This window comes from Salvelinus sp. IW2-2015, unplaced genomic scaffold (assembly GCF_002910315.2).
Source record: "Salvelinus sp. IW2-2015 unplaced genomic scaffold, ASM291031v2 Un_scaffold1113, whole genome shotgun sequence".
NCBI classification, from domain to species: Eukaryota; Metazoa; Chordata; class Actinopteri; order Salmoniformes; family Salmonidae; genus Salvelinus; species Salvelinus sp. IW2-2015.
In genome coordinates this window covers 93,637-118,229 of record NW_019942732.1, presented here as the reverse complement: position 1 = coordinate 118,229, position 24,593 = coordinate 93,637, and the positions used below count along the sequence as shown (strand labels likewise).

Genomic DNA, 24,593 nt, shown 5'->3' with positions numbered 1-24,593 from the left:
GGTGAATATCTGTATCAGGCAGCTACCTGGTGGATAACAATACACCGCAGGGGAGCGTGATTAGTCCTCTGTTGTTCTCAATCATGATCGATGATGTTTACTCTCAGGTGCGGCCGGATATTGGGAGGTCGTTATTTGCAGATGATGGGGCCTTATGGAAGAAATGTGCCATAAGTAGTCAGGAAGGTACAGGAAGCAATTGTTGAGAGAGAGCGATGGGCATTAATGTGAGGATTCAGACAGTGTTCTTTACCAGGAGGAAGGTGGGAGATGAGGTACACTTGAGGTTATATGGGAGAAACTTGGAGAGGGTGGGGGCCTTCAGGTTCCTTGAGGTGTACTTTGACACTAGGCTGACCTGGGCAGAACACATTGAGAGAGTGGTGGGAAAGTGTAAGAATTGTCACACCCTGATCTATTTCACCTGTCTTGTGATTGTCTCCACACCCTCTGGGTGTCGCTTATTTCCCTGGTGTAAATATCCTTGTGTTTCCTGTCTCTGTGCCAGTTCATCTTGTACGCCTTTCAAGTCAACCAGCGGTTTTCCCGTACTCCTGCTGCTATTCTCTTTTGCTAGTCCTCCTTGACCCTTGCCTGTTTTCTGGACTCCGTACCCGCCTGCCTGACCATTCTGCCTGCCCTGACCTCAAGCCTGCCTGCCACTCTGTACCTCCTGGACTCTGGTTTTGACCTTTGGCCTGTCCACGACCATTCTCTTGCCTACCCCTTTTGGATTGTTAAATAAATATCAAGACTCAAACCATCTGCCTCCCGTGTCTGCATCTGGGTCTCGCTTGTGCCCTTATAAGAAGGGGCTAAATGTAATGCGCTGTCTGACGTGGAAGACGTGGGGGGCTGGCCGTTCCTCATTGAGGACCATGTATATTGCATTCATCTGATCTTTAATAAACTATGACAGTATTGCATATGGTTCGGCAGCCCAGACCTCATTAGAAGGCTAGATGTCATAAAGGGGCAAAGACTAAGAATATTGGGGCGTTTCAGACCTCCCCAGTGTCTGCACTACAGGTGGAGATGGGGGATATTTTTTTATTTATTTCACCTTTATTTAACTAGGTAGGCTAGTTGAGAACAAGTTCTCATTTACAACTGCGACCTGGCCAAGATAAAGAAAAGCAGTTCGACATACAACACAGAGTTACACATGGAATAAATAAACATAGTCAATAATACAGTAGAAAAAGTCTATATACAGTGTGTGCAAATGAGGTAGGATAAGGGAGGTAAGGCAATAAATAGGCCATGGTGGCGAAGTAATTACAATATTGCAATTAAACACTGGAATGGTAGATGTGCAGAAGATGAATGTGCAAGTAGAGATACTGGGGTGCAAAGTAGCAAGATAAATAAATAAATACAGTATGAGGATGAGGTAGTTGGATGGGCTATTTACAGATGGGCTATGTACAGGTGCAGTGATCTGTGAGCTGCTCTGACAGCTGGTGCTTAAAGCTAGTGAGGGAGATATGAGTCTCCAGCTTCAGTGATTTTTGCAGTTTGTTCCAGTCATTGGCAGCAGAGAACTGGAAGGAAAGGTGGCCAAAGGAAGAATTGGCTTTGGGGGTGACCAGCGAGATATACCTGCTGGAGCGCGTGCTATGGGTGGGTGCTGCTATGGTGACCAGTGAGCTGAGATAAGGCAGGGCTTTACCTAGCAGAGACTTGTAGATGACCTGGAACCAGTGGTTTTGGCGACGAGTATGAAGCGAGGGCCAGCCAACGAGAGCGTACAGGTCGCAGTGGTGGGTAGTATATGGGGCTTTGGTGACAAAATGGATGGCACTGTGATAGACTGCATCCAATTTGTTGAGTAGAGTGTTGGAGCCTATTTTGTAAATGACATCGCCGATGTCGAGGATCGGTAGAATGGTCAGTTTTACGAGGGTATGTTTGGCAGCATGAGTGAAGGATGCTTTGTTGCGAAATAGGAAGCCGGTTCTAGATTTAATTTTGGATTGGAGATGCTTAATGTGAGTCTGGAAGGAGAGTTTACAGTCTAACCAGACTCCTAGGTATTTGTAGTTGTCCACATATTCTAAGTCAGAACCGTCCAGAGTAGTGATGCTGGACGGGCGGGCAGGTGCGGGCAGTGGTTGGTTGAAGAGCATGCATTTAGTTTTACTTGCATTTAAGAGCAGTTGGAGGCCATGGAAGGAGAGTTGTATTGCATTGAAGCTCGTCTGGAGGTTAGTTAACGCAGTGTCCAAAGAAGGGCCAGAGGTATACAGAATGGTGTCGTCTGCGTAGAGGTGGATCAGAGAATCACCAGCAGCAAGAGCGACATCATTGATGTATACACAGAAAAGAGTCCGCCCAAGAATTGAACCCTGTGGCACCCCCCTAGAGACTGCCAGAGGTCCGGACAACAGGCCCTCCGATTTGACACACTGCACTCTATCAGAAAAGAGGTTGGTGAACCAGGTGAGGCAATAATTTGAGAAGCCAAGGCTGTTGAGTCTGTCGATAAGAATGTGTTGATTGACAGAGTCGAAAGCCTTGGCAAGGTCGATGAATACGGCTGCACAGTAATGTCTCTTATCGATGGCGGTTATGATATTGTTTAGGACCTTGAGCGTGGCTGAGGTGCACCCATGACCAGCTCTGAAACCAGATTGCATAGCGAGGAAGGTACGGTGGGATTCGAAATGGTCGGTAATCTGTTAACTTAACTTTCGAAGACCTTAGAAAGGCAGGGTAGGATAGATATAGGTCTGTAGCAGTTTGGGTCTAGAGTGTCTCCCCCTTTTTGAAGAGGGGGATGACCGCGGCAGCTTTCCAATCTTTGGGAATCTCAGACGATACGAAAGAAAGTTTGAACAGGCTAGTAGTAGGGGTTGCAACAATTTCGGCAGATCATTTTAGAAAGAGAGGGTCCAGATTGTCTAGCCCAGCTGATTTGTAGGGGTCCAGATTTTGCAGCTCTTTCAGAACATCAGCTATCTGGATTTGGGTGAAGGAGAAATGGGGGAGGCTTGGGCGATTTGCTGTGGGGGGCATTGCCAGCCGAGAAAAATGCTTATTGAAATTCTCAATTATAGTGGATTTATCGGTGGTGACAGTGTTTCCTAGCCTCAGTGCAGTGGGCAGCTGGGAGGAGGTGCTCTTATTCTCCATGGACGTTACAGTGTCCCAGAACTTTTTTGAGTTTGTGCTACAGGATGCAAATTTCTGCTTGAGAAAGCTAGCCTTAGCTTTCCTAACTGCCTGTGTATATTAGTTCCTAACTTCCCTGAAAAGTTGCATATCACGGGGGCTATTCGATGCTAATGCAGAACGCCACAGGCTGTTTTTGTGCTGGTCAAGGGCAGTCAGGTCTGAACCAAGGGCTATATCTGTTCCTGGTTCTATTTTTTTGGGATGGGGCATGCTTTTTTAAGATTGTGAGGAAGGGGGCCTCCCGGGTGGCGCGGTAGTCTAAGGCACTGCATCGCAGTGCTAGCTGTGCCACCAGAGATTTTGGGTTCGAGCCCAGGCTCTGTCGCAGCCGGCCGCGACCGGGAGGCCCATGGGGCGGTGCACAATTGGCCCAGCGTCGTCCGGGTTAGTGATATCCTTGTCTCATCGGGCGCAGTGCACGCTGACCAGGTCGCTAGGTGTACGGTGTTTCCTCCGACACATTGGTGTGGCTGGCTTCTGGGAAGGATGTGCATTGTGTCAAGAAGCAGTGTGGCTTGGTTGGGTTGTGTTTCGGTGGACGCTTTACTCTCGACCTTCGCCTCTCCCGAGTCCATACGAGAGTTGCAGCGATGAAACAGGACAGTATCTACTACCAATTGGATACCACAAAATTTGGGAGAAAAAGGGGGGTAAAATATATATATATATTTTTTAAGATTGTGAGGAAGGCACTTTTAAAGAATAACCAGGCATCCTCTACTGACGGGATGAGGTCAATATCCTTCCAGGATACCCGGGCCAGGTCGATTAGAAAGGCCTGCTCGCTGAAGTATTTTGGGGAGCGTTTGACAGTGATGAGGGGTGGTTGTTTGACCACAGACCCTTTACGGATGCAGGCAGTGAGGCAGTGATCGCTGAGATCTTGGTTGAAAACAGCAGAGGTGTATTTGGAGGGCAAGTTGGTTAGGATGATATCCATGAGGGTGCCCGTGTTTACGGATTAGGGGTTGTACCTGATGGGTTCATTGATAATTTGTGTGAGATTGAGGGCATCAAGCTTAGATTGTAGGATGGCCTGGGTGTTAAGCATGTCCCAGTTTAGGTCACCTAGCAGCACGAGCTCTGAAGATAGGTGGGGGGCAATCAATTCACATATGGTGTCCAGGGCACAGCTGGGGGCAGAGGGTGGTCTATAGCAAGTGGCAACGGTGAGAGACTTGTTTCTGGAAAGGTGGATTTTTAAAAGTAGAAGCTCGAATTGTTTGGGTACAGACCTGGATAGTAAGACAGAACTCTGCAGGCTATCTCTGCAGTAGATTGCAACACCACCCCCTTTCGCAGTTCTATCTTGTCGGGAAATGTTATAGTTAGGGATGGAAATTTCAGGGTTTTTGGTGGTATCCCTAAGCCAGGATTCAGACACGGCTCGGACATCCGGGTTGGCAGAGTGTTTTATTCACTGCTTTCACACAAGCTTAGGGAGGAGGCTTCTAATGTTAACATGCATGAAACCAAGGCTTTTACGGTTACAGAAGTCAACAAATGAGAGCACCTGGGGAGTAGGAGTGGAGCTAGGCACTACAGGGCCTGGATTAACCTACATTACCAGAGGAACAGAGGAGGAGTAGGATAAGGGTACGGCTATCAGAACTGGTCGTCTAGTACGTTCGGAACAGAGAGTAAAAGGAGCAGGTTTCTGGGTGCGATAGAATAGATTCAAGGCATAATGTACAGACAAAGGTATGGTAGGATGTGAGTACATTGGCGGTAAACCAAGGTATTGAGTAATGATGAGAGAGATATTGTCTCTAAAGACGTTTAAACCAGGTGATGTCACTGCATATGTGGGAGGTGGAACTAAATGGTTGGTTAAGGCATATTGAGCAGGGCTAGAGGCTCTACAGTGAAATAAGACAATAATCACTAACCAGGGCAGTAATGGACAAGGCATATTGATATTAGAGAGAGGCATGCGTAGCCGAGTGAGAGTGATCATAGGGGTCCAGTGAGTGGTTGGGCTGGCTGGAGACACAGCGATTCAGACAGCTAGCAGGCCGGGGATAGCAAGCTAGCAGAAGGGCCTTAGAGGGACGTCGCAATGGAGGAAAGTCTGTTTTATCCTCCGCGTGCGGTGACGTGGATAGACCAGTCGTGATGGATTAGTAGTGTTCCGAGTAGCAGAGCGTTTGTCAAAATAGGTATAGTGGCCCAAGAAATTGGCCGATGTACCTATTCAGCTAACAGTCCAATATGCTCTAGACAGCTAGTGGGCTGCGGCTAGCAGATGGGCATTCAGGGGACATCGAGACGGAGAGGCCTGTTGGAAAAAAAACCTCGGGCAGATTACGTCGGTAGTCCAGTCATGATGGATAAGCAGGGCTTCGTTGAGTAAAAGGGGCTCAGGCCAATTGGCAAAATAGGTGCCATTGCAGATTAGGAGACAGCAGCTGGCAATTAAATATTGCGTGTTGATCAATCTGATTTGTTTAGTAGACGTCTGGATACTGTGTATCAGGATTTTGTGGCCATTTACACAGATTGTTCAAAAGATCCAAGGACAGGACGTACTGGGTCAGCATTTGTAGTGCAGGAATGTGAGGTGGTAGTCAGGTAACATATTACAGGTCATCTGGCTGTATATACGACAGAGCTGATGGCCAAACTGTTGGCCTTGCAGTGGGTGGAGGAAGTCAGACAGAGTAGTTGTTTGCTCTGATTAATGTGCAGAGTTGGTGAGTCTGCAGTACTTTAGCTCACGTAGCAGACAAGATCTGCTTTATGATGTACTACAAACCCATTGCAGGATTAGACATGAGTATACAGATAATATTTACCTGGGTCCCAGCCCATGTGGGGGTGGAGGGGAATGAGGTAGTTGATATACTGGCTAAACAAGCACTTAGTAGTGGGGATGTTGAGGTTGTAGTTTCAATGAGCAAGGCAGTGGCAAAAAGCCTGATATGGACAGTAATGGTGCAGAGATGGCAGGAGCATTGTAATAGAGATACTAAGAGTAGGCATTTGTTTCAAGTACAGAGGAAATTCAGGGAGGACGGCAGGAAGGGACAAAGGAGAGGAGGCTCTTTTTACAAATTAAGGGTGAGACACAGCCAATTGAATAAGACTTTAATGTTATAGGAAAGCATCCAATAGGAAAGTGTGATTATTGCCAGGAAACAGTGGAGTGTGTATTGATACAGTGTGGGCAATAGGAGAGGAAAAGAGAGGCTGAGATCTAGTATGAAGGGGATACAGGAAATTAGTTTAAAGAGTATATTGACTGAAGGTCATTAGATACATTCTCAAATATTTTCTATTTTTTAAGAGAAACGGGGCTCACAGGTAGGATTTAATTTGTCCTTCTCTGGCTCACACTCCAGTACAGTAGCTGGGGGTAATGCGCCATAATGTTGGATGCCAACTGCAGACAAACCCCACCGAAGAAGATTACCAGCAAAGATGTTTATAACTAAACTAAGATGGACCACAGACTGACGTTTCCAATGGGAACATATGAATCATAGTGGGCAGAACAAGCAAGGAGGTGGGCAGAGCCAAGCACGAGCTAGTGAGATTCTATTGGCCCGTTCTAACAGACATCTGCATATTTCCGCTAGAGAACGTCTCCTCTGTGAAGTGCGTGTGTGCAATAACTCAATTCGCATTTGCACTCCCTCTAAACAACGCGATTTTTTACAACTTTGGCAAAGGGTAAAGTCTACAAAACTTAATCCACTCTGTTCATAACATATTGTAGTTTTGGGAACAGAAAACTGTATTGAGATCAAATGTTTCATCGATGAGAACTTGCAGAATATCGGTCAAAATCCATCTCCTTCCATCTTCTCCCACTGCTGGCCACTGGGCTTCCTCTTACTACCAATGTCAGGCGGTTGCTTCACATTTATTTAGATTTTTTGTTATTATTTTGTTTACTTTTTTTATGCTTCACATTCATACATCCGATGAAATATCTGTCTCATTGTTCTATCTGTGTTACCGGTTTGTCCGTCAGTCAGTGCGCAGGTTGATTTCCTTCCCGCAGTGTCCGGGGGGAGGAGCCAAACAATAGAATACCTCGGAGCTCGAGAGCAGACAGATGAAATAGCTACTGTACTGAGTGGTTAGAAAGTGACTCGTGTCTGTCGACTCACCTGTTGTCATTTTGGTAAGTGCTTCTGTAAACTATCCGTCGTGCTGAGGATAATCTGTTTTTGTTGCATAGTATGACGTTGCAGTAAAAATCATGCTAAAGTTGTATCTGAACCGGGTTTATGTCTTCACGTTGTTTTAGATAGAACAAGCGTGTCATATGAACGTGTGAAAAAATAAACCAACCGGTCACTTTCTTCAGATGTAAAGGGGATGTATTATGCTTAGCTAGCTAGCCATATTTTGCACTAACAATAGCTAGGCGTATTTATAGGCTAACTAGAGAAACGAATTGTGAAAAATATTTACTCAGCTAGCTTGCTATGGTTATTTGAAAGTAAACAATTTAAGCAATCTGGGAAGATAGACTAAACAACTATGTTATCTGCAGAGATGACCTCACTTAGCTAGTGTCCTGACCTCCCAGTCCCAGAGAGAGTCCCCTGCCAGGCTACCCTGCCGTGAAAGGACCAGTCATTGGACAGTATAGTGACAGTGTGCCGTGTCTACTAGCATCATGGCTGCCAGCCAGCAGAAAGGCACTGCAGTTCTGGAAAGTTCAGCAGAGGGAAAGAGAACGGAACTCAGGGCTAATGAAGTACTGAAGAAATGCTGTAAGTACTAGTGTCTTGTCTGCTAGCCTCATATGCTCCCGTCTATCTTGGTCCCTTTCCTCCAATTAGGTCAAATGCCAATCTGATCTGTGGGTATTCATTGCAAGCTGCTGCATAACCAATGTGAGCTATGTTCCTCACGACAATAGGCAATTACATTGATTAAATGGAATTGAATTTGGCAGTGCAGAATTTAACATTTAGAAATATAGATATTAACACAAAATGCCATTTTTTGTAAGTAATCAGCCCTATTTTTTGCCTCGCTGGCAAACTTTGTTTTCCTCTCATGCAACGTGAAACTAGGCATATTTTGTCTCCCTACCTGCATACAGCATGTGAAAGGTGCTCTGATAGTTTACTATAGGCATAGTGACTTTTTTCACACTTCAGTTCAAACTAGATTAAATGTGATGTGTGCAGTCATCAGTGCATGCGTTTTTGCAATCACCCCCAGTTAAATAAGTCTAGCATTAAAGGCACAGTACAGTCAAAACTAGATTTTCATGTGTCATATATATTTCCACACTATGAGGTTAGAATAATATTGTGAAAATTATGACAATGCCCTTTTAGTGTAAGAGCTGTTTGAAAAGACCACCTAAAATCTCTGCCTGTTTTGGTGGGATGTTGTTTCGGCCTTCCATGGTGACATCACCATGTGGAAAACGTGTTAAATACCAAAAAAAATACCAAATTCATSCTTGAGAGATTGCCCTTTTTCTAAGATGCTATTTTTGTTATTTTTGACAATCACAGTAATGTACTTAATTGTTACCAAGAAATGATTGGATTTTGAGATAAAAGTAGCTGCATTGGACCTTTAACTAGCCAGTCCAATCCACTCTGAGGAATCTGTAATCAGGAACTGGAGATGGTTCCAAGATATCCCAAACACACTCATATCTCAAACTCACATTCACACACACAAATCTTTTGCGGGTGGCTGCTTGGTAACCACTGAATTGTTAAGCCACAGGCTGGTTTAAGGAATGTGCAGCATGTAAATGTAATGCCTGGTCTTGTTAAGTATAGCAAGGGTTTGTTTGTGTGCAAAGGACTGAGGGTGGGTGTTGGTGAATCTTCTGTCTGCAGTAACAGACTAAAGAAGAGAGAGCGACAATAACAATAAACTTCTTCAGAACACTAGACTTCATTTTACATTTTCTTGGCATGGACTTAACAGTGTCTGTGGACTGTCAGTAGCTAAGCAGCTGCTGTTTGAAAAACATTAACCACTACTAGTGAGAAGATCTGGATGAAAAAATAAACCCAAAGGAATAATTCACATGTTATTATATTGGCCTTTTTTAAAAACAATTATAAAATATAATGGCGTTACTGTGTCATGGTAAAATACTTAGCCTATGTTCTATTGACATTTCAAAGTAAGTTGTTTGGTTGTGATTGATGTTTCTCTGTGTGAACAGCATGGGCCTCTTACATGACCAACTCCCCCACTGTGATTGTGATGATTGGTCTTCCTGCCAGAGGGAAAACCTACATGTCCAAGAAGCTGACCCGCTACCTCAACTGGATAGGAGTGCCAACCAAGGGTTAGTATAGAGGCCTCACTGTATGTACTATACTGTATTTTCATTAAAACAAGTAGACCCACACTACCGGAAGATAAACATTGAAGCCACACTTTCCTCATTATTCATGTTATTGTATTCATCTATACGATGTGTAAATTAATTCCTTTTTTGCAGACTAACAATCATAGGGATCTTTTTGTGTTGATATATTTACAATATAGTGAATTATGTAATTGAACTGCGATGCTGCAAAACCCATGACTTCCCTCTACAGTTCAGTWAAATGTCACATGACATTCTACTGATTACAAGAACATGTGCATTTCATCACCTGTATTGTGTTGCAGTATTCAACCTGGGGGTCTACAGGCGAGAGGCTGTGAAAGCTTACAAGTCCTATGACTTCTTCAGACACGACAACGAGGAGGCCATGGAAATCAGGAAGTGAGTGCTCCGCCTCCCTTCATAGTATTTTTGGACCTGTAGCAGAAGAATGAGGTTGTTTTGATGAGTTATACAGTATTACAGTAACCCTTTTTATTTCTAGACTATGCCCTCCATGTTTTCCCAAGCAGGTGGTATCTGTATTGAAAACCTTGCTGTTTTTTAGTGAGCAACTCAATGGTAGTGAGTCACCTGGCTGCCCGCCATTTTCCTTTTTCTTGGTTTAATGCTAGCTGCTAGACCAACAGGTATAATACTTGTTATAAGCATTATATAAACCCTATAATCTATTATTATAAGGCTTGTAATATATTGTGTATTTCTATGCTATAATTCTTCAACAGATTGAACATAAATATTACAAAGACATAATGGGGTCGTCATACATGGTCTTACAATCCATTATAGCAACATAATGCATTATGTCTGTCAGATTTAAGTGATGTGTTACTGATTTTTCATTTCAATTGTTATTGATGTGGGTCACTGTGTCCCTACAGGCAGTGTGCTCTGGTGGCTCTGCAGGATGTCAAAGCTTATCTGACTGAAGAGGGGGGCCAAATCGCTGTTGAGTATCTACTCTCTGCTCTCTCTGCTGTTTGGAGTAATTGGAGACAAAATAGTGATATCAAACTGGAAAGATGAGCTTAATTTTAGATATCAGTGAGATGTGACTGTTTTTCAGGTCTTTGATGCCACAAACACCACCCGAGAGAGGAGAGAATTACTCCTTAGTTTTGCAAAGGAACAGGCTTACAAGGTCAGCGTTATTATTTGTTTCTATACCTAACAATGGTTAGGTTTAGAAACTTTTCTCAATTATTGGTGTCAAAATGGTTTGGTAAAGTGTTTCTTCAAAGATTGGTCTCTTTCGCAGGTGTTTTTTGTGGAGTCATTGTGTGACGACCCTGATGTCATTGCTGCTAATATTATGGTAAATTAACTTTAAAAAAAAACTTAACTACATTATGAGTTTTACTTCTCATTAAAACATTCTATGGTTATCTTCTTAAGGATTTCCACACTTTAAGTCTTGTGCACCTCCCTCTCTCCTCCCCAGGATGTGAAGGTGTCCAGCCCAGACTACCCAGAAAGAGACAGAGAGAGTGTGATGGAGGACTTCCTGAAGAGAATAGAATGTTATAAAGTCATGTACCAACCATTAGACCCAGATGAACACGACAAGTAAGACGTTCTCTATTTTAAATGGTTAATGTTGCATTATGTACATTTTTGTATTTGTTTTAATGTTCAAAAGCTCTGAGTCGCTAGTGCTCATCCAATGTGCTTCAACAGTAGCAATATTGCGCCTCCAGCCTGCCTGAAAACCACTGTATTCGATTTCCCTGTCGGGTCTGATTTACCTGCCAGATTTAGTGATGCGCATAGTGAAAGACGAGTTACCGGAGGCGGTGCCAGCTCAGACTGAGATTTGAATGGATATGAATGGGACGTCGATACTCACACTTCACTTGCGGCGATAGCTTACAGATATGACAGGTGCAGGTAGCACACAACCTGTCCCAGCAGCTCCCCGATCTAACCCAAAGAAACAGGGAAATTATTTTCTTGCTAGATATAAAGTGATATGTTGTGTTTGCTATTTAGTTGTAAATATTTATTAACCTGTCTAGCCCCGGGGTTCCGCTAGCGGAACTCCTCCCACATTCCACTGAAAAGGCAGAGCGCGAAATTCAAAAAATATTTTTGAGAAATATTTAACTTTCACACATTAACAAGTCCAATACAGCAAATGAAAGATAAACATCTTGTGAATCCAGTCAACATGTCCGATTTTTTAAATGTTTTACAGCGAAAACACCACGTATATTTATGTTAGCTCACCACCAAATACAAAAAAGCACAGACATTTTTCACAGCACAGGTAGCATGCACAAAACCAACCAAACTAACCAAGAAACAACTTCATCAGATGACAGTCTTATAACATGTTACACAATAAATCTATGTTTTGTTTGAAAAATGTGCATATTTGAGCTATAAATCAGTTTTACATTGCAGCTACCATCACAGCTACGTCAAATAGCACCGAAGCAGCCAGAGTAATTACAGACACCAACGTGAAATACCTAAATACTCATCATAAAACATTTCTGAAAAATACATGGTGTACAGCAAATGAAAGACAAGCATCTTGTGAATCCAGCCAATATTTCCGATTTCTTAAGTGTTTTACAGCGAAAACACAATATAGCATTATATTAGCTTACCACAATAGCCAGAAACACAAGCCATTTACCAGCAGCAAAAGTTAGCGATCGTAACAAACCAGCAAAAGATATATAATTTTTGACTTACCTTGATAAGCTTCATCAGATGACAGTCCTATAACATCAGGTTATACATACACTTATGTTTTGTTCGAAAATMTGCATATTTAGAGCTGAAATCAGTGGTTATACATTGTGCTAACGTAGCATCTTTTTCCCACAACGTCCGGATATTTTTCTGKCACTCACATATTCTGACCAAATAACTATTCATAAACATTACTAAAAAATACATGTTGTATAGGAAATGATAGATACACTAGTTCTTAATGCAATCGCCGTGTTAGAATTCTAAAAATAACTTCATTACGACATGCAGTTTACGTTATGGCGAGAGAGTGCCCAAAATCTGGGCGCAAACTATTAGTAAACATGTTCCGACAGATATATGAAATAGCATCATAAATGGGTCCTACTTTTGTTAAGCTTCCATCAGAATTTTGTACAAGGGGTCCTTTGTCGGGAACAATCGTTGTTTGGTTTTAGAATGGCATTTTTCCCTCTCGAATGAGCAAGCAAAACTAGCTAAGTGGCGGAAAGCTCTCCTTCGTCACCAAACGCAAAGAACGCAACACGTCTAAACTCCCGAAAAAATTTCAATCATCTAATAAAACTATATTGGAAAAACATACTTTACGATGATATTTTCACATTTATCAAATAAAATCAAGCCGGAGATATAAGACGTCTATAACGATTGCTTTTCAGAAGCCAATACTGGTGACCTTTTATGCGCTTCCTGAACAAACTAATTCTGGGGTCATGTCATTCCAAGCTGTCTCTTTTGCCCATAGAAAGAGCTTGAGACCCCATTTCACCTCTCACAGCCTATTGACATCTAGTGGAAGGCGTATGAAGTGCATGTATAGTCATAAATCTCAAGCAAAATGATAGGGAGGGCCTGGAACAGAGCCTCGATTTGAGATTTTTCACTTTCTGACAGGAAGTTTGCTGCAAAATGAGTTCTGTTTTACTCACAGATATAATTCAAACGGTTTTAGAAACTTGAGAGTGTTTTCTATCCAATAGTAATAATAATATGCATATTGTACGAGCAAGAATAGAGTACGAGGCCGTTTAAATTGGGCACGATTTTCCCCCAAAGTGTAAATAGCGCCCTCTATCCTCAACAGTGTTATAGCTACTATGAGTTACTTGTTTTGATGTTTTCTAACCACATTAGCAGCTAGCTACCTAGTGTAGCTAGCTTGTTAGCAAGCTGACTGCGCCATTGCATTGGTTTGTTTCATTTGAATATATAATGTTGCTTAGCTATTTAGTTGTAACTAGTTATAACTATATGTATGTATCCTTGACTGTGTTATATTTGAATATTTGTTAATGTGACACACCGTCTGTAACGTCCATTTTTATAGTTTACTCCATTACTTGAGTCATCCCTCTCTGCTCTCTCGCATTATGCTGCTTTCCACAGACCTAGCCCCACCACTAAAGGAGCGCATTTGCTCGACCACGAGACACTTGCGTTCAGTCTGCATGGTCAATGCAGCACATGCAACAATGTTGATGACTCCGATGCAGTTTCCACTTCTTAATATAAATCCACAAGCGTTCTACTATTAGTTTGTGTTTCTTAATTGTTTTAAATTTATATTATTATTGTTTTTTTTAAATTTTACCCCCTTTTCTCCCCAATTTTCGTGGTATCCAATCGCTACTAATTACTATCTTGTCTCATCGCTACAACTCCCATACGGTCTCGGGAGAGACGAAGGTCGAAAGTCATGCGTCCTCCGAACCCGGAAGCCAGCCGCACCAATGTGTCGGAGGAAACACCGTGCACCCGCCCCCCTTGGTTAGCGCGCACTGCGCCCGGCCCGCCACAGGAGTCGCTGGAGCGCGATGAGACAAGGATATCCCTACTGCCAAACCCTCCCTAACCCGGACGACGCTAGGCCAATTGTGCGTCGCCCCACGGACCCCCCGGTCGCGGCCGGCTGCGACAGAGCCTGGGCGCGACCCAGAGACTCTGGTGGCACAGCTAGCGCTGCGATACAGTGCCCTAGACCACTGCGCCACCCGGGAGGCCCTAGTTTGTGTTTCTTACATCTGCAAAGAGCTAGTTTCTTTTCTTAGCAAGTTGTGGCTAAGTTGTGTTAGCCGCTAATCGCTAGCTAGCTAATAAATGTAGTCAGGATAATATAGGCTAGCTATACAGCCTGATAACAGTGATAGTGTAGGACTAAATTAGCATGTTATTTGTGCAACAGCATCTTTCAAATCAAAATAGGAATAGGCGAAGCATGAATATGTTAGCTACATGAAGTAGACAACGCCTCGATCACACTTAGTGTCATTGCGCAAAATGGTACGCAGCATTATCTGGATGTATGTGCATTAAAATAACATAAAATTGATCAGAAATACACAGTGTAGACATTGTTAATGTTGTAAATGACTATTGGAGCTGGAAACGGCAGATTTTTTTTATGGAATATCTACATAGGCGTACAGAGGCCCATTATCAGCAACCATCACTCCTGTGTTCCAATGGCACATTGTGTTAGCTAATCCAAGTTTATCATTTTAAAAGGCTAATTGATCATTAGAAAACCCTTTTGCAATTATGTTAGCACAGCTGAAAACTGTTGTCCTGATTTAAAGAATCAATAAAACTGGCCTTCTTTAGACTAGTTGAGTATCTGGAGCGTCAGCATTTGTGGGTTTGATTACAGGCTCAATATTGATGCAAGAAACCACTTTACAAAATAAAATGCACCATTATTACAGAGAATAAAACAAATTATGCTACCCTCTGCCTATTGGCTACTTTACTTATTCAAGCCGGTCTCAAAATACAACACTGCCCCTTTAAGGCAAAAAAAAGTTCTATGTACACAGGTCAGTACATGTAGCTCTCGTTTTGATCTCAAAACAAGCGCATCTAATCATGACTGCTGATGCTGTAAAAACAGTCCAGTTCAAAGTGAACGGCACAGATCTGTATATGGCAATGGTCTATTTGCATATAGGCCTACTGCAGCTCTGATAGGTTATGGCGCACTGGTCTGTGTAGAGTATGTGCCTGAGTAGTGCCTGTCAATGCAATAGAATCCTACTCCGATGCATTCTGCCTACAATAAAATCTCTTGTATAGTTAGTTTTGCATAGTTTGTTTTGCTATGTTGCATTGAAATTGGCTAATATTGTGTTGATTCGATCACAATTCCCACAGTAAAGGGAAACGTTGATAGTGTTAACTAATGGGCAAAACTCTAGAAAGTTGAGTGAAGTTCAATCTGGTGCTTCTCTGTGCATTCTGATATTTCTTCTGCGCGGCAGTCCCGGGGAGCTGCGCGCCTGGCATACAGTTTAGAGTTAACATTGGTCGCGATAACTCTATTCAGTGAGAATAAGCCCTTAGTCTAGTGCTGTAGGTTGGTTATCTTTGAATGCAGCAGGTAATCATTCTTAAGGTCATTACTTAATGTATTGAGTTTATATACCAACTCTGGTGTCAATTTCACTAATGGTTAGAAATATTGTCCAAAAAATCAGCGTTAGTGTATTGGTATATTGCGGTCATCTTTGAATTCTGGTAATTTATGTCGTTGAAATCTGTTTGTGTAAATTATTTAATCTCAGTTTGTACACTCCACATTAGTTTTCCAAAATACTTCAATACACTCTCACAGCTGTAATATGCAGACTGCGCAAGCAGCAGAACTTCTGTTTTCAAATATTCATGAATAAAATATCCAGTTTTCACTAGTTCAGACCACATAATAGGGCAACAATATGTGATTATACAGATATACTAATCACAATATTTCTCATTGTTCATCTGCATAATTTAAACCTAACATTCATTTGCATGAGACAAAGTTCACTTGATCATTAGATATGTTCTAGTATCCAATGACATCTATTGTGCCACCAACTTGTCTGGTGCAGCCATCAGGGTTAAAGGGATTTTATATTCACACAACTTTTAAGGACATATTCATAAGGTTTACATACCAACTTTCATGGTCCCATGTCCATCGGTTCAGTTCTTCTAGCCCTGGAGTGATATGGTGCCATCTAGTGCTGTAGCGTGGCCAACATTGAATGCAGCAACTAATCATTCTCAAATTCATTGGAGGCTAATTCATTGAGTCTATACAGTGTACCAAAACTGGAGTGAATCTGATTTATAGTTCATGACAAGGAGATTTTTTTTAATTTTTTTAAAGTATTTTTTTCATTAGCATATGTGCTAACGTGCACCTGTAGGTACAGTGCGGCCATATTTGAATGCAGCAACAATTTCTTCGCAAAACCATTAAAGATTTATGTAATGAGTCTAAATACAAAATCTGGAGAAAATCTGACATGGTTCATCAGGAGCATATGATTTTGAGCGTTAACGTTACATATGCAAATAATTTGTGTCCTTGTTTTTTTTTAGATATATCAAATTTAGTGTGGATCGTCTTAGGGACGTCAAAGATAGTGTTGACAAATTTTAAGTTGATAGGCCACTGTAGAGTGGATTTAAAGCAGTTTAAATGGACATATAAAATCTGATTGGTCAAAAGATGGTTAAATTATTGACAAATCTCAGCTTTTCTCAAACTTGTTGTCCATGAAGATTTTTTTGGTGATTATTTTAAGCATTAGTGTTACATAGTTAAAAAAGTGAATTGTTAATAGTTTCCTTATTGTTTTAAAGATCTCAATGCCAAACTTGACATGGGTCATCATTGTAATGTCTTTCATGATCCTATCTAAGTTGAAAGGCCATTGTGGGGTAGATTTACATAGGAATTAAATTGGGGTAGATTTACATAGGAATTAAATAGGCACGTAAAATGTCCCTATTGTCAGACTTGGTGGCTCCCAGGAAATGTGAAAACGTACAGTACCAGTCTCAAAAGAATGCCAAGAGTGTGCAAAGCTGTCATCAAGGCAAAGGGTACCTACTTTGAAGAATCTCAAATATAAAATACATTTTGTTTTAACACTTTTTTGGTTACTACATGATTCCATATGTGTTATTTCATAGTTTTGATGTCTTCACTATTCTACAGTGTAGAAAATAGTCAAAATAAAGAAAAACCCTTGAATGAGTAGGTGTGTCCGAACTTTTTACTGGTACTGTACATAGTACTCAAAGTTTTTACCAAGTTAGCTATCTTCAGATGGCGATCTAATCTTTTACCAGGCAGAGACGTTCATGTTGGCTATAACATTATTACAATGTACCCATAGCTGCAGGAAGTAGGGGTGTTGAGGGTGCTGCAGCACCCTGTGATAAATCACCCATAAAAAATTATTAATATATTAAAAAAGTCATTTTTGGGAAAATGTTGTTTTTCCACCAAATTAGTGCACTAGGCCTTTATGACTCATATGAGCTGAGAAAAATACTTGTCAGCAGAGCAGGAAGAAATCGGACTATACTCTGTATCAAGAGGATGTCATTCTAGCGACTACCGATGAGAGCGGGTTTCTGTGGAATTGTGTTCAACTCTTGACATTTCTTTTTCATTCTTGCCAGAGGGGTCTCCAAAAACACCAGTACATACTAAGTTCCACAATGTAGCTTTAATTGATACCATTTGTATTTACAAACATTCATCAAGAGGTCCATAGTTTGTTCAGTAGTTGGAGACAACACACAAGATTGACAAAGGTATTTTTTCAGATTATAGCCTGCTTTGTCACCATGTTGACTCATCATAACATCATTGTTCTGATTCCAATTCTAGATCTCCTGACAGAAAAACGTTTCTGGTTCGTTGGTCATTAATTCCTAATTCACCATATAGATGTAGTCCCTCATATGATAAGCCTTATAAAACAACACACTGATTTTACTATGTTTATCTTCAAGAAATGTACAATCTTATTTCAAGCCTGGGCCTCCAAGTCATATCAGTAAATTCCTCTGGACATTGTCCCAGTTAGAGAAGAGGAACAGTTGCTTTCCCTCTTACTGGCCCAGCTAGTGCCTTGCGAAAGCCTTTGTTTTCAACAGTTCGGGCCATTTAATACATACAGAAAGTAGGTGCTGAATAGCTATTAAAAGTATTATTTTATTATTAAAAGTTCTTGTCAATTTCTTTGATTTCTCAGAACTATTGTATTGAGAATTAATTTAGCTAATGAGTAGATCTTCATGATGATCATTATTAGCGTCTTTAGCAATCAGTCTGTATCAGATCAAGACGCTATCAGGTCACTGATAAATTCCATCTTGATCTCCATTCTAACCTCTGACCCCTAGGGACCTGTCCTTCATCCAGGTCATCAACGTGGGCCGGAGCTTCCTGGTAAACAAGGTGCAGGACTACATCCAGAGCAAGATCGTGTACTACCTGATGAACATCCACGTACACTCTCACTCTATCTACCTGTGTCGGCACGGAGAGAGCGACCACAACGTGGAGGGACGCATCGGGGGCGATGCAATGCTGTCTGTTCAAGGGAAAAAGGTATACCATTACAAGTACAGAAACTATTGCACCACTTCATGCTATGTTGCTCTGTGTTCTATATATATAAATCTTGCACACACAATCACTATGGCATCATCTTTCTTACATTCTGTATACAAATAAACCTACTATGCCTATTCTAATCCTCTCTCAGTTTGCTGGAGCGCTGAAGGGTTTTGTGGAGCAGCATGGTCTGCCAGACCTCAAGGTGTGGACCAGCCAGCTGGGACGGACTATCCAGACTGCTGAAGAGCTCGGGGTGCCCTACGAGCAGTGGAAGATACTCAACGAGATCGATGCCGTCAGTACCACAGCACCACGGTTCAATAGTGACCCACAGACGAAACATGGTAGGGGTTAAATTTAATAATGATTGTCTATTTAAAAAAAAATGTATTTATGTTTCTCAGGGTGTGTGTGAGGAGATGACCTATGAGATGATTGAGGAAACCTTCCCTGCGGAGTTTGCCTTAAGAGATCAGGACAAGTACCACTACCGCTACCCAGGAGGAGAGGTACATTTACTCCTTATCTCTCTACAGAGATCTGTCCCATTCATCGGAAGCACTGAGCTCAGTTTGTCCCTCTCCTCTCTCCGTAGTCCTACCAGGACCTGGTGCAGAGGTTAGAGCCGGTCATCATGGAGCTGGAAAGACAGGGCAACGTGCTTGTCATCTGTCACCAGGCTGTCATGCGCTGCCTGCTCGCTTACTTCRTGGATAAGAGTGCTGGTACAAACACACAAACTCACTTAGTGCCTTCGGAAAGTATTCAGCCCCTTGACTTTTTCCACATTTTGTTACGTTACAGCCTTATTCTAAAATTGGTTAAAATAAGAACTTTTCCTCAGCAATCTATACACAATACCCCATTATAATATTGCTAATTTATTACAAATAAAAAACAGAAATACCTTATTTAAATAAGTATTCAGACCCTTTGCTATGAGACTTGAAATTGAGCTCAGGTGCATCCTGTTTCCATTGATCATCCTTGATATTTCTACAACTTGATTTGAGTCCACCTGTGGTAAATTCAATTGATTGGATTGAAAGGCACACACCTGTCTATTTAAGGTCCCACAGTTGACAGTGGGAAAGGCCTTGGTCAGGGAGGTGACCAAGAACCCGATGGTCACTCTGACAGAGCTCTAGAGTTCCTCTGTGGAGATGGGAGAACCTTCCAGAAGGACAACCATCTCTGCAGCACTCCACCAATCAGGCCTTTATGGTAGAGTGGCCAGAGGGAAGCCACTCCTCAGTAAAAGGTACATGACAGCCCACTTGGAGTTTGCCAAAAGGCACCAAAAGACTCTCAGACCATGAGAAACAAGATTCTCTGGTCTGATGAAACCACGATTGAACTTTTTGGCCTGAATACCAAGCTTCACGTCTGGAGGACACCTGGCACATGAGGTGGCAGCATCATGCTGTGGGGACTGCAAGACCTGTCAGGATCGAGAGAAAGATGAATGGAGCAAAGTACAGAGAGATCCTTGATGAAAACCTGCTCCAGAGCGCTCAGGACCTCAGACTGGGGAGAAGGTTCACATTCCAACAGGACAACGACCTTAAGCACACAGCCAAGACAACACAGGAGTGGCTTCAGGACAAGTCTCTGAATGTTCTTGAGTGGCCCAGCCAGAGTCCGGACTTGAAACCGATCGAACATCTCTGGAGAGACCTGAAAACAGCTGTACAACGATACTCCCCATCCAACCTGACAGAGCTTGAGATGATCTGCAGAGAAGAATGGGAGAAACTCCCCAAATACTGGTGTGTCAGGCTTGTAGCGTCATACCCAAGAAGACTCAAGGCTGTAATCGCTGCCAAAGGTGCTTCAACAAAGTACTGAGTAAAGGGTATCAATACTTATGTAAATGTGATATTTATTTCAAAAAATGTCTAAAAACCTGTTTTTGCTTTGTCGTTATGGGGCATAGTGTGATATTTAATCAATTTTTTATCAATTTTAGAATAAGGCTGTAACGTAACAAATTGTGGAAAGTCAAGGGGTCTGAATACTTTCCAAAGGCACTGTATATACAGACAAGCACATTCACAGATACACACAGCACCTCGTTAGGAAACTCAATTACTTTAGCCAGGATACAAGCATACAAACACACACCTCTTGACTTCTGTTTGAGTGGAAAAGTTTGCCTTTGCTCATGTTCATCCTGGATGAAGGACAGAAATAGATGTTGAGGTTAAAAAGAATGTCACATGGCCCTCTTAAAGGTCTGCCAATTCAGTTGCGAAAGTGGTTTGTGCCTTAAGGGGCATTTTAAAGGCTAGTAAAGCCACCCACACTGTGACTGTGCAGTGGGCACCTCTGACTGTCACTGCCAGATGTCAGGAAAGAGAAGTAAAGAAATCTAAATATAATCCCTAAAAATATATGTATGTATTAACTCTATCATGTGTCATTAACTGCATGAGATTGAGTCCTTTTGAGATGCCACATTGATCTCACATGCAATGTTCTAAATAAAGTCATTGTGTCTTTGTTTCTGTTGACACAGATGACCTGCCCTACTTGAAGTGTCCCCTCCACACAGTTCTAAAGCTCACCCCCATGGCTTATGGTAGGATATCTCATCCAAGACTACCCTGTGTCAGTCTCAGACACAACATCTTTCTCTCTCATTCCTCTCTCAGGTTAACATTCACTGTTATTTTTTCTCTCTATCCGTAAAAAAAAAAAATCTCGGCCAGGTTGTAAAGTGGACATGTTTGACCTCAAAGTGGAGGCTGTGAACACTCACCGGGACAGGCCATTAGTGAGTTGTTCTCCTTGACACATCTCTGTTCAATCTACTGTGTGTTCTACTTAATTTCATTTGTTCGTATACTGTATCCCTCTTTTAACAGGTGTGGCCAGTTCTGACCACTGATCCAACAACTTTCTCTCAAGAGTCAGTTGGATGATTAACTACAATAAATAGTCAAGTCATAACAAACTGGCTGATCTGGGAAGTTGTAGTTTGAAGAGTTCTAGGTAGTAGTGAGTCAATCCTCAGAATATGCAGTTATATAAAATAGTGTGAGAAATTGCAACAACAAAAAACAGACCAGAGTACAGTTTCCACCCTCACCAATACAAAGGGCCTCTTTTATGTAATTTCTTCTAATTTGGAGGTCTGCTCTGCCTATACAATACAGTATGTAGTTCTGGAATGAACAGGCCACACTGTCTCAGTGCTGTCCCCTGTACAGTGTGTTTACCAGATGTTCCATGTTGTGTGGTAGTACTCATAAACATGACCAGTGGCCACACTGCCTTTTACTGAGCATAGCCCTGCTAACATGTCTGGGAAAGGAACCGCAACACCTCTTCAATATTCTGTTTGTTTCAGCTGTAATGTTTTCACAAGATGTGTAGCATGCAAGACAGAAACTTTATTTCTCTGATTCTGATGCTCCATCCTCTCTAACCAGGATAAAGTTTGTAATGACGTCGTTCCCACCACATTCCTCCGGAGGAACAGTTTCACTCCCCTGTCCAGTCACGACCAGGTGAAGCGTCCGCGCCTCTACAGCGCTGGCAACCCACCTCAATCTCGACGGCCCCTGGCCCCCTTTATACCCAGCATGCAGTCCTTCGAGGACCCTGAGGGAGCAGAGTTGACACGAAGCCAAGTTAGTTGTCTTTCTGCATGAATGATGTCTCTCTTCACGTGTTTTTATGATGTTACTTATGTCCTTAAACTACAGTAAACTTATTTTGAAAACTAGGGATGCACGATATATCGATGAGCATATCGGAATCGGACGATATTAGTAAAAAATGCCAACATTGGCATCAGCCCAATGTCTAGTTTAACGCCGATGTGCAAAACCGATGTCAAAGCTGACATGCGTACCTATATAACGTAGGTAGATGACGCCATGAAAAATACAGCGCTACACAGAACAAAAGCAGAAAAATACTAGGCCAACAACTAAACAAGTTCAAGTTGAGCAGTCATTTGAAAGAGTAAGAACATTTCAGAGAGACAACTCAAAGGCGAAATCCATTAACACCAAGATAATGGAATTCATTATGCTACTTGCTATGGGCATCACGACCGACATTTGGACCAGCGATGTCAGCCCTTTGAGCTGACAGCACATTGGGTCAACGAGGATTTTGTACTGAGGAAAGCCGTATTGCATGCTCAAGGATGTGCTGGTTCTCATACCGCTGGTGCCATTTCAATGGCATTTGAGAACATGTTTGAAACTTGGAAACATGAACACACTCCTAGTGCCATTCGAACAACTGACTAGAGAAATAAGCCAATCAACTGTGTCTGCAGCAGAGGTGATACCCTATGTCATGACATTGAAATGCCTACTCAACAAAACAGCCGACACAGACCGTGGGGTTAAAACTAACAAAAGTACTTGAGGCTGTGAATAAGCAATTCGGTGGTATATTATCGGAGCCTCTTTACTGTGTCACCACCATGCTCGATGCTAGGTACAAGTGAAATGTTACGTACACAGCTGGACAAGATGGAAACGGACACAGGGACAGTGCGCACCGAGGAAGAGAAGCCACGGACAGACAACTGAAACACTGCTTGACATGTATGATGAAATCCTGGTTGAGAATGAAACGACTGAACAAATGAACAATGAAACAGCACAGCAAGTAAGTGAAAGAAATAGGTTTTGATTATGTTTTACTGGTAATGGGGACATACGTAAATGCCAACAAAATAACTTTTTGGTCAATGTGGTGTGTGTGTGTAACCTTTATTTAGCTAGGCAAGTCAGTTAAGAACAAATTTTTATTTACAATGACGGCCAAACCCAGACGATGCTGGGCCAACTGTGAGCCGCCCTATGGGACTCCCAATCCGGCCAAATATGATACGGCCTGGATTCGAACCAGTGCCTTAGACCGCTGCGTCTGTGTGTTAACTATTTAGCTGTACTAGAATGCTTAAAAGGACGCAACATTTTTTAAATATTGGTTATCGGTATCAGTGTCGGGGTTTTTTTGGCAAGGAAAATATTGGATATCGGTATCGGCCAAAAATCTAATATCGGTGCATCCCTAAAAAAAACTGCAAGTTGTGTCTTGTGATTGACCTTACAATCCTCTTTCTGAGCTCAAGTGTAGCAGAGACCAGTCAAAACAAACTGTATGATGATGCCGCTCGGCCTTGGCACAGCTTAGCATGTGAGATAACACTGTCTCTCCCTCCTTCTGCCTCCTAAAGGAGTCTCTCAACTGCTTCAGCCCAGGGGACTCAGAAGATGCTGTTCGCAGTTGAAGAGGACAGAGACGGGTGTCTCCACTCCCCAACATCCTCTCTGCCATCAGACCTGGGTTCAAATACTATTTTAAATATTTGTACATACCTTGAATGTTTGCCAGGAGTGCCAGATGGGCAGTGTTTGCACTTTGGGGGCTTTTCTATTGATTCCATTTCAACATGCAAGCACAGATAAAGTATTTGACATGATTTCAAATAGTATTTGAACACAGGTGCCCTCTGTCTGTACCTACTGTAGTCCCTCCACTCCAGGAGGAACCATCACCTAACGCTCAGGCCTGCTACATACCATGCCAGCCTTATCATTTTGATTGTCAAGCAGTGGTTCAAGCACACCACCTCAGCCACAAATAGTCACAGCGTGTGGTTGTTGTAGTGGCCAGAATTTGTTCTACAGCTGTTTAGTTTCTGTTGACATCTGTTAGATAGATATTGTGGTTGTGTGAGGGTGAAGAGCGAGATGATTTGAGAAAAACATGGCCTTGCTTGCACACACACTTATCAACATTCAAAGTTGAATTTACTCCAATCAGAACTTTGGAATGTTAAATAGAGGATATCTTTGAGGATATTTGTCTTAGTAGATTTTAGAGTCATTAAGTTATTTGTCGATTGCAATTTATTTTACACTAAGTCCCTTATGGAATGGGTTGCCACATGGTATCACTGAACATTTTATAAAAAACAAAGCACTTACTACAAAC

General features: G+C 42.2%; 1 protein-coding gene across 3 annotated transcripts; it reads left to right on the top strand.

The window, feature by feature from the left end:
- The first annotated feature begins 7,215 nt into the window (after window positions 1-7,215).
- Window positions 7,216-24,230, top strand: LOC112069751 (6-phosphofructo-2-kinase/fructose-2,6-bisphosphatase 2). 3 transcript variants are annotated; one of them, XM_024137117.2, is made up of 16 exons: window positions 7,218-7,306; window positions 7,682-7,904; window positions 9,335-9,460; window positions 9,790-9,886; window positions 10,387-10,453; window positions 10,572-10,646; window positions 10,764-10,820; window positions 10,947-11,071; window positions 18,410-18,617; window positions 18,775-18,921; window positions 19,031-19,135; window positions 19,222-19,351; window positions 21,145-21,207; window positions 21,338-21,402; window positions 22,061-22,261; window positions 23,833-24,230. In XM_024137117.2, exons 2-16 carry the CDS (start codon window positions 7,808-7,810, stop codon window positions 23,884-23,886), a joined length of 1,617 nt encoding a protein of 538 aa, XP_023992885.1. In that variant the 5' UTR covers window positions 7,218-7,306; window positions 7,682-7,807; the 3' UTR covers window positions 23,887-24,230. The 3 variants fall into 3 exon arrangements, with proteins under 3 accessions (XP_023992886.1, XP_023992885.1, XP_023992887.1); XM_024137118.2 differs by lacking the exon at window positions 7,682-7,904 and having other exon boundaries at window positions 7,216-7,306; XM_024137119.2 differs by lacking the exons at window positions 21,338-21,402; window positions 23,833-24,230 and having other exon boundaries at window positions 22,061-22,149.
- Window positions 24,231-24,593: the final 363 nt, after the last annotated feature.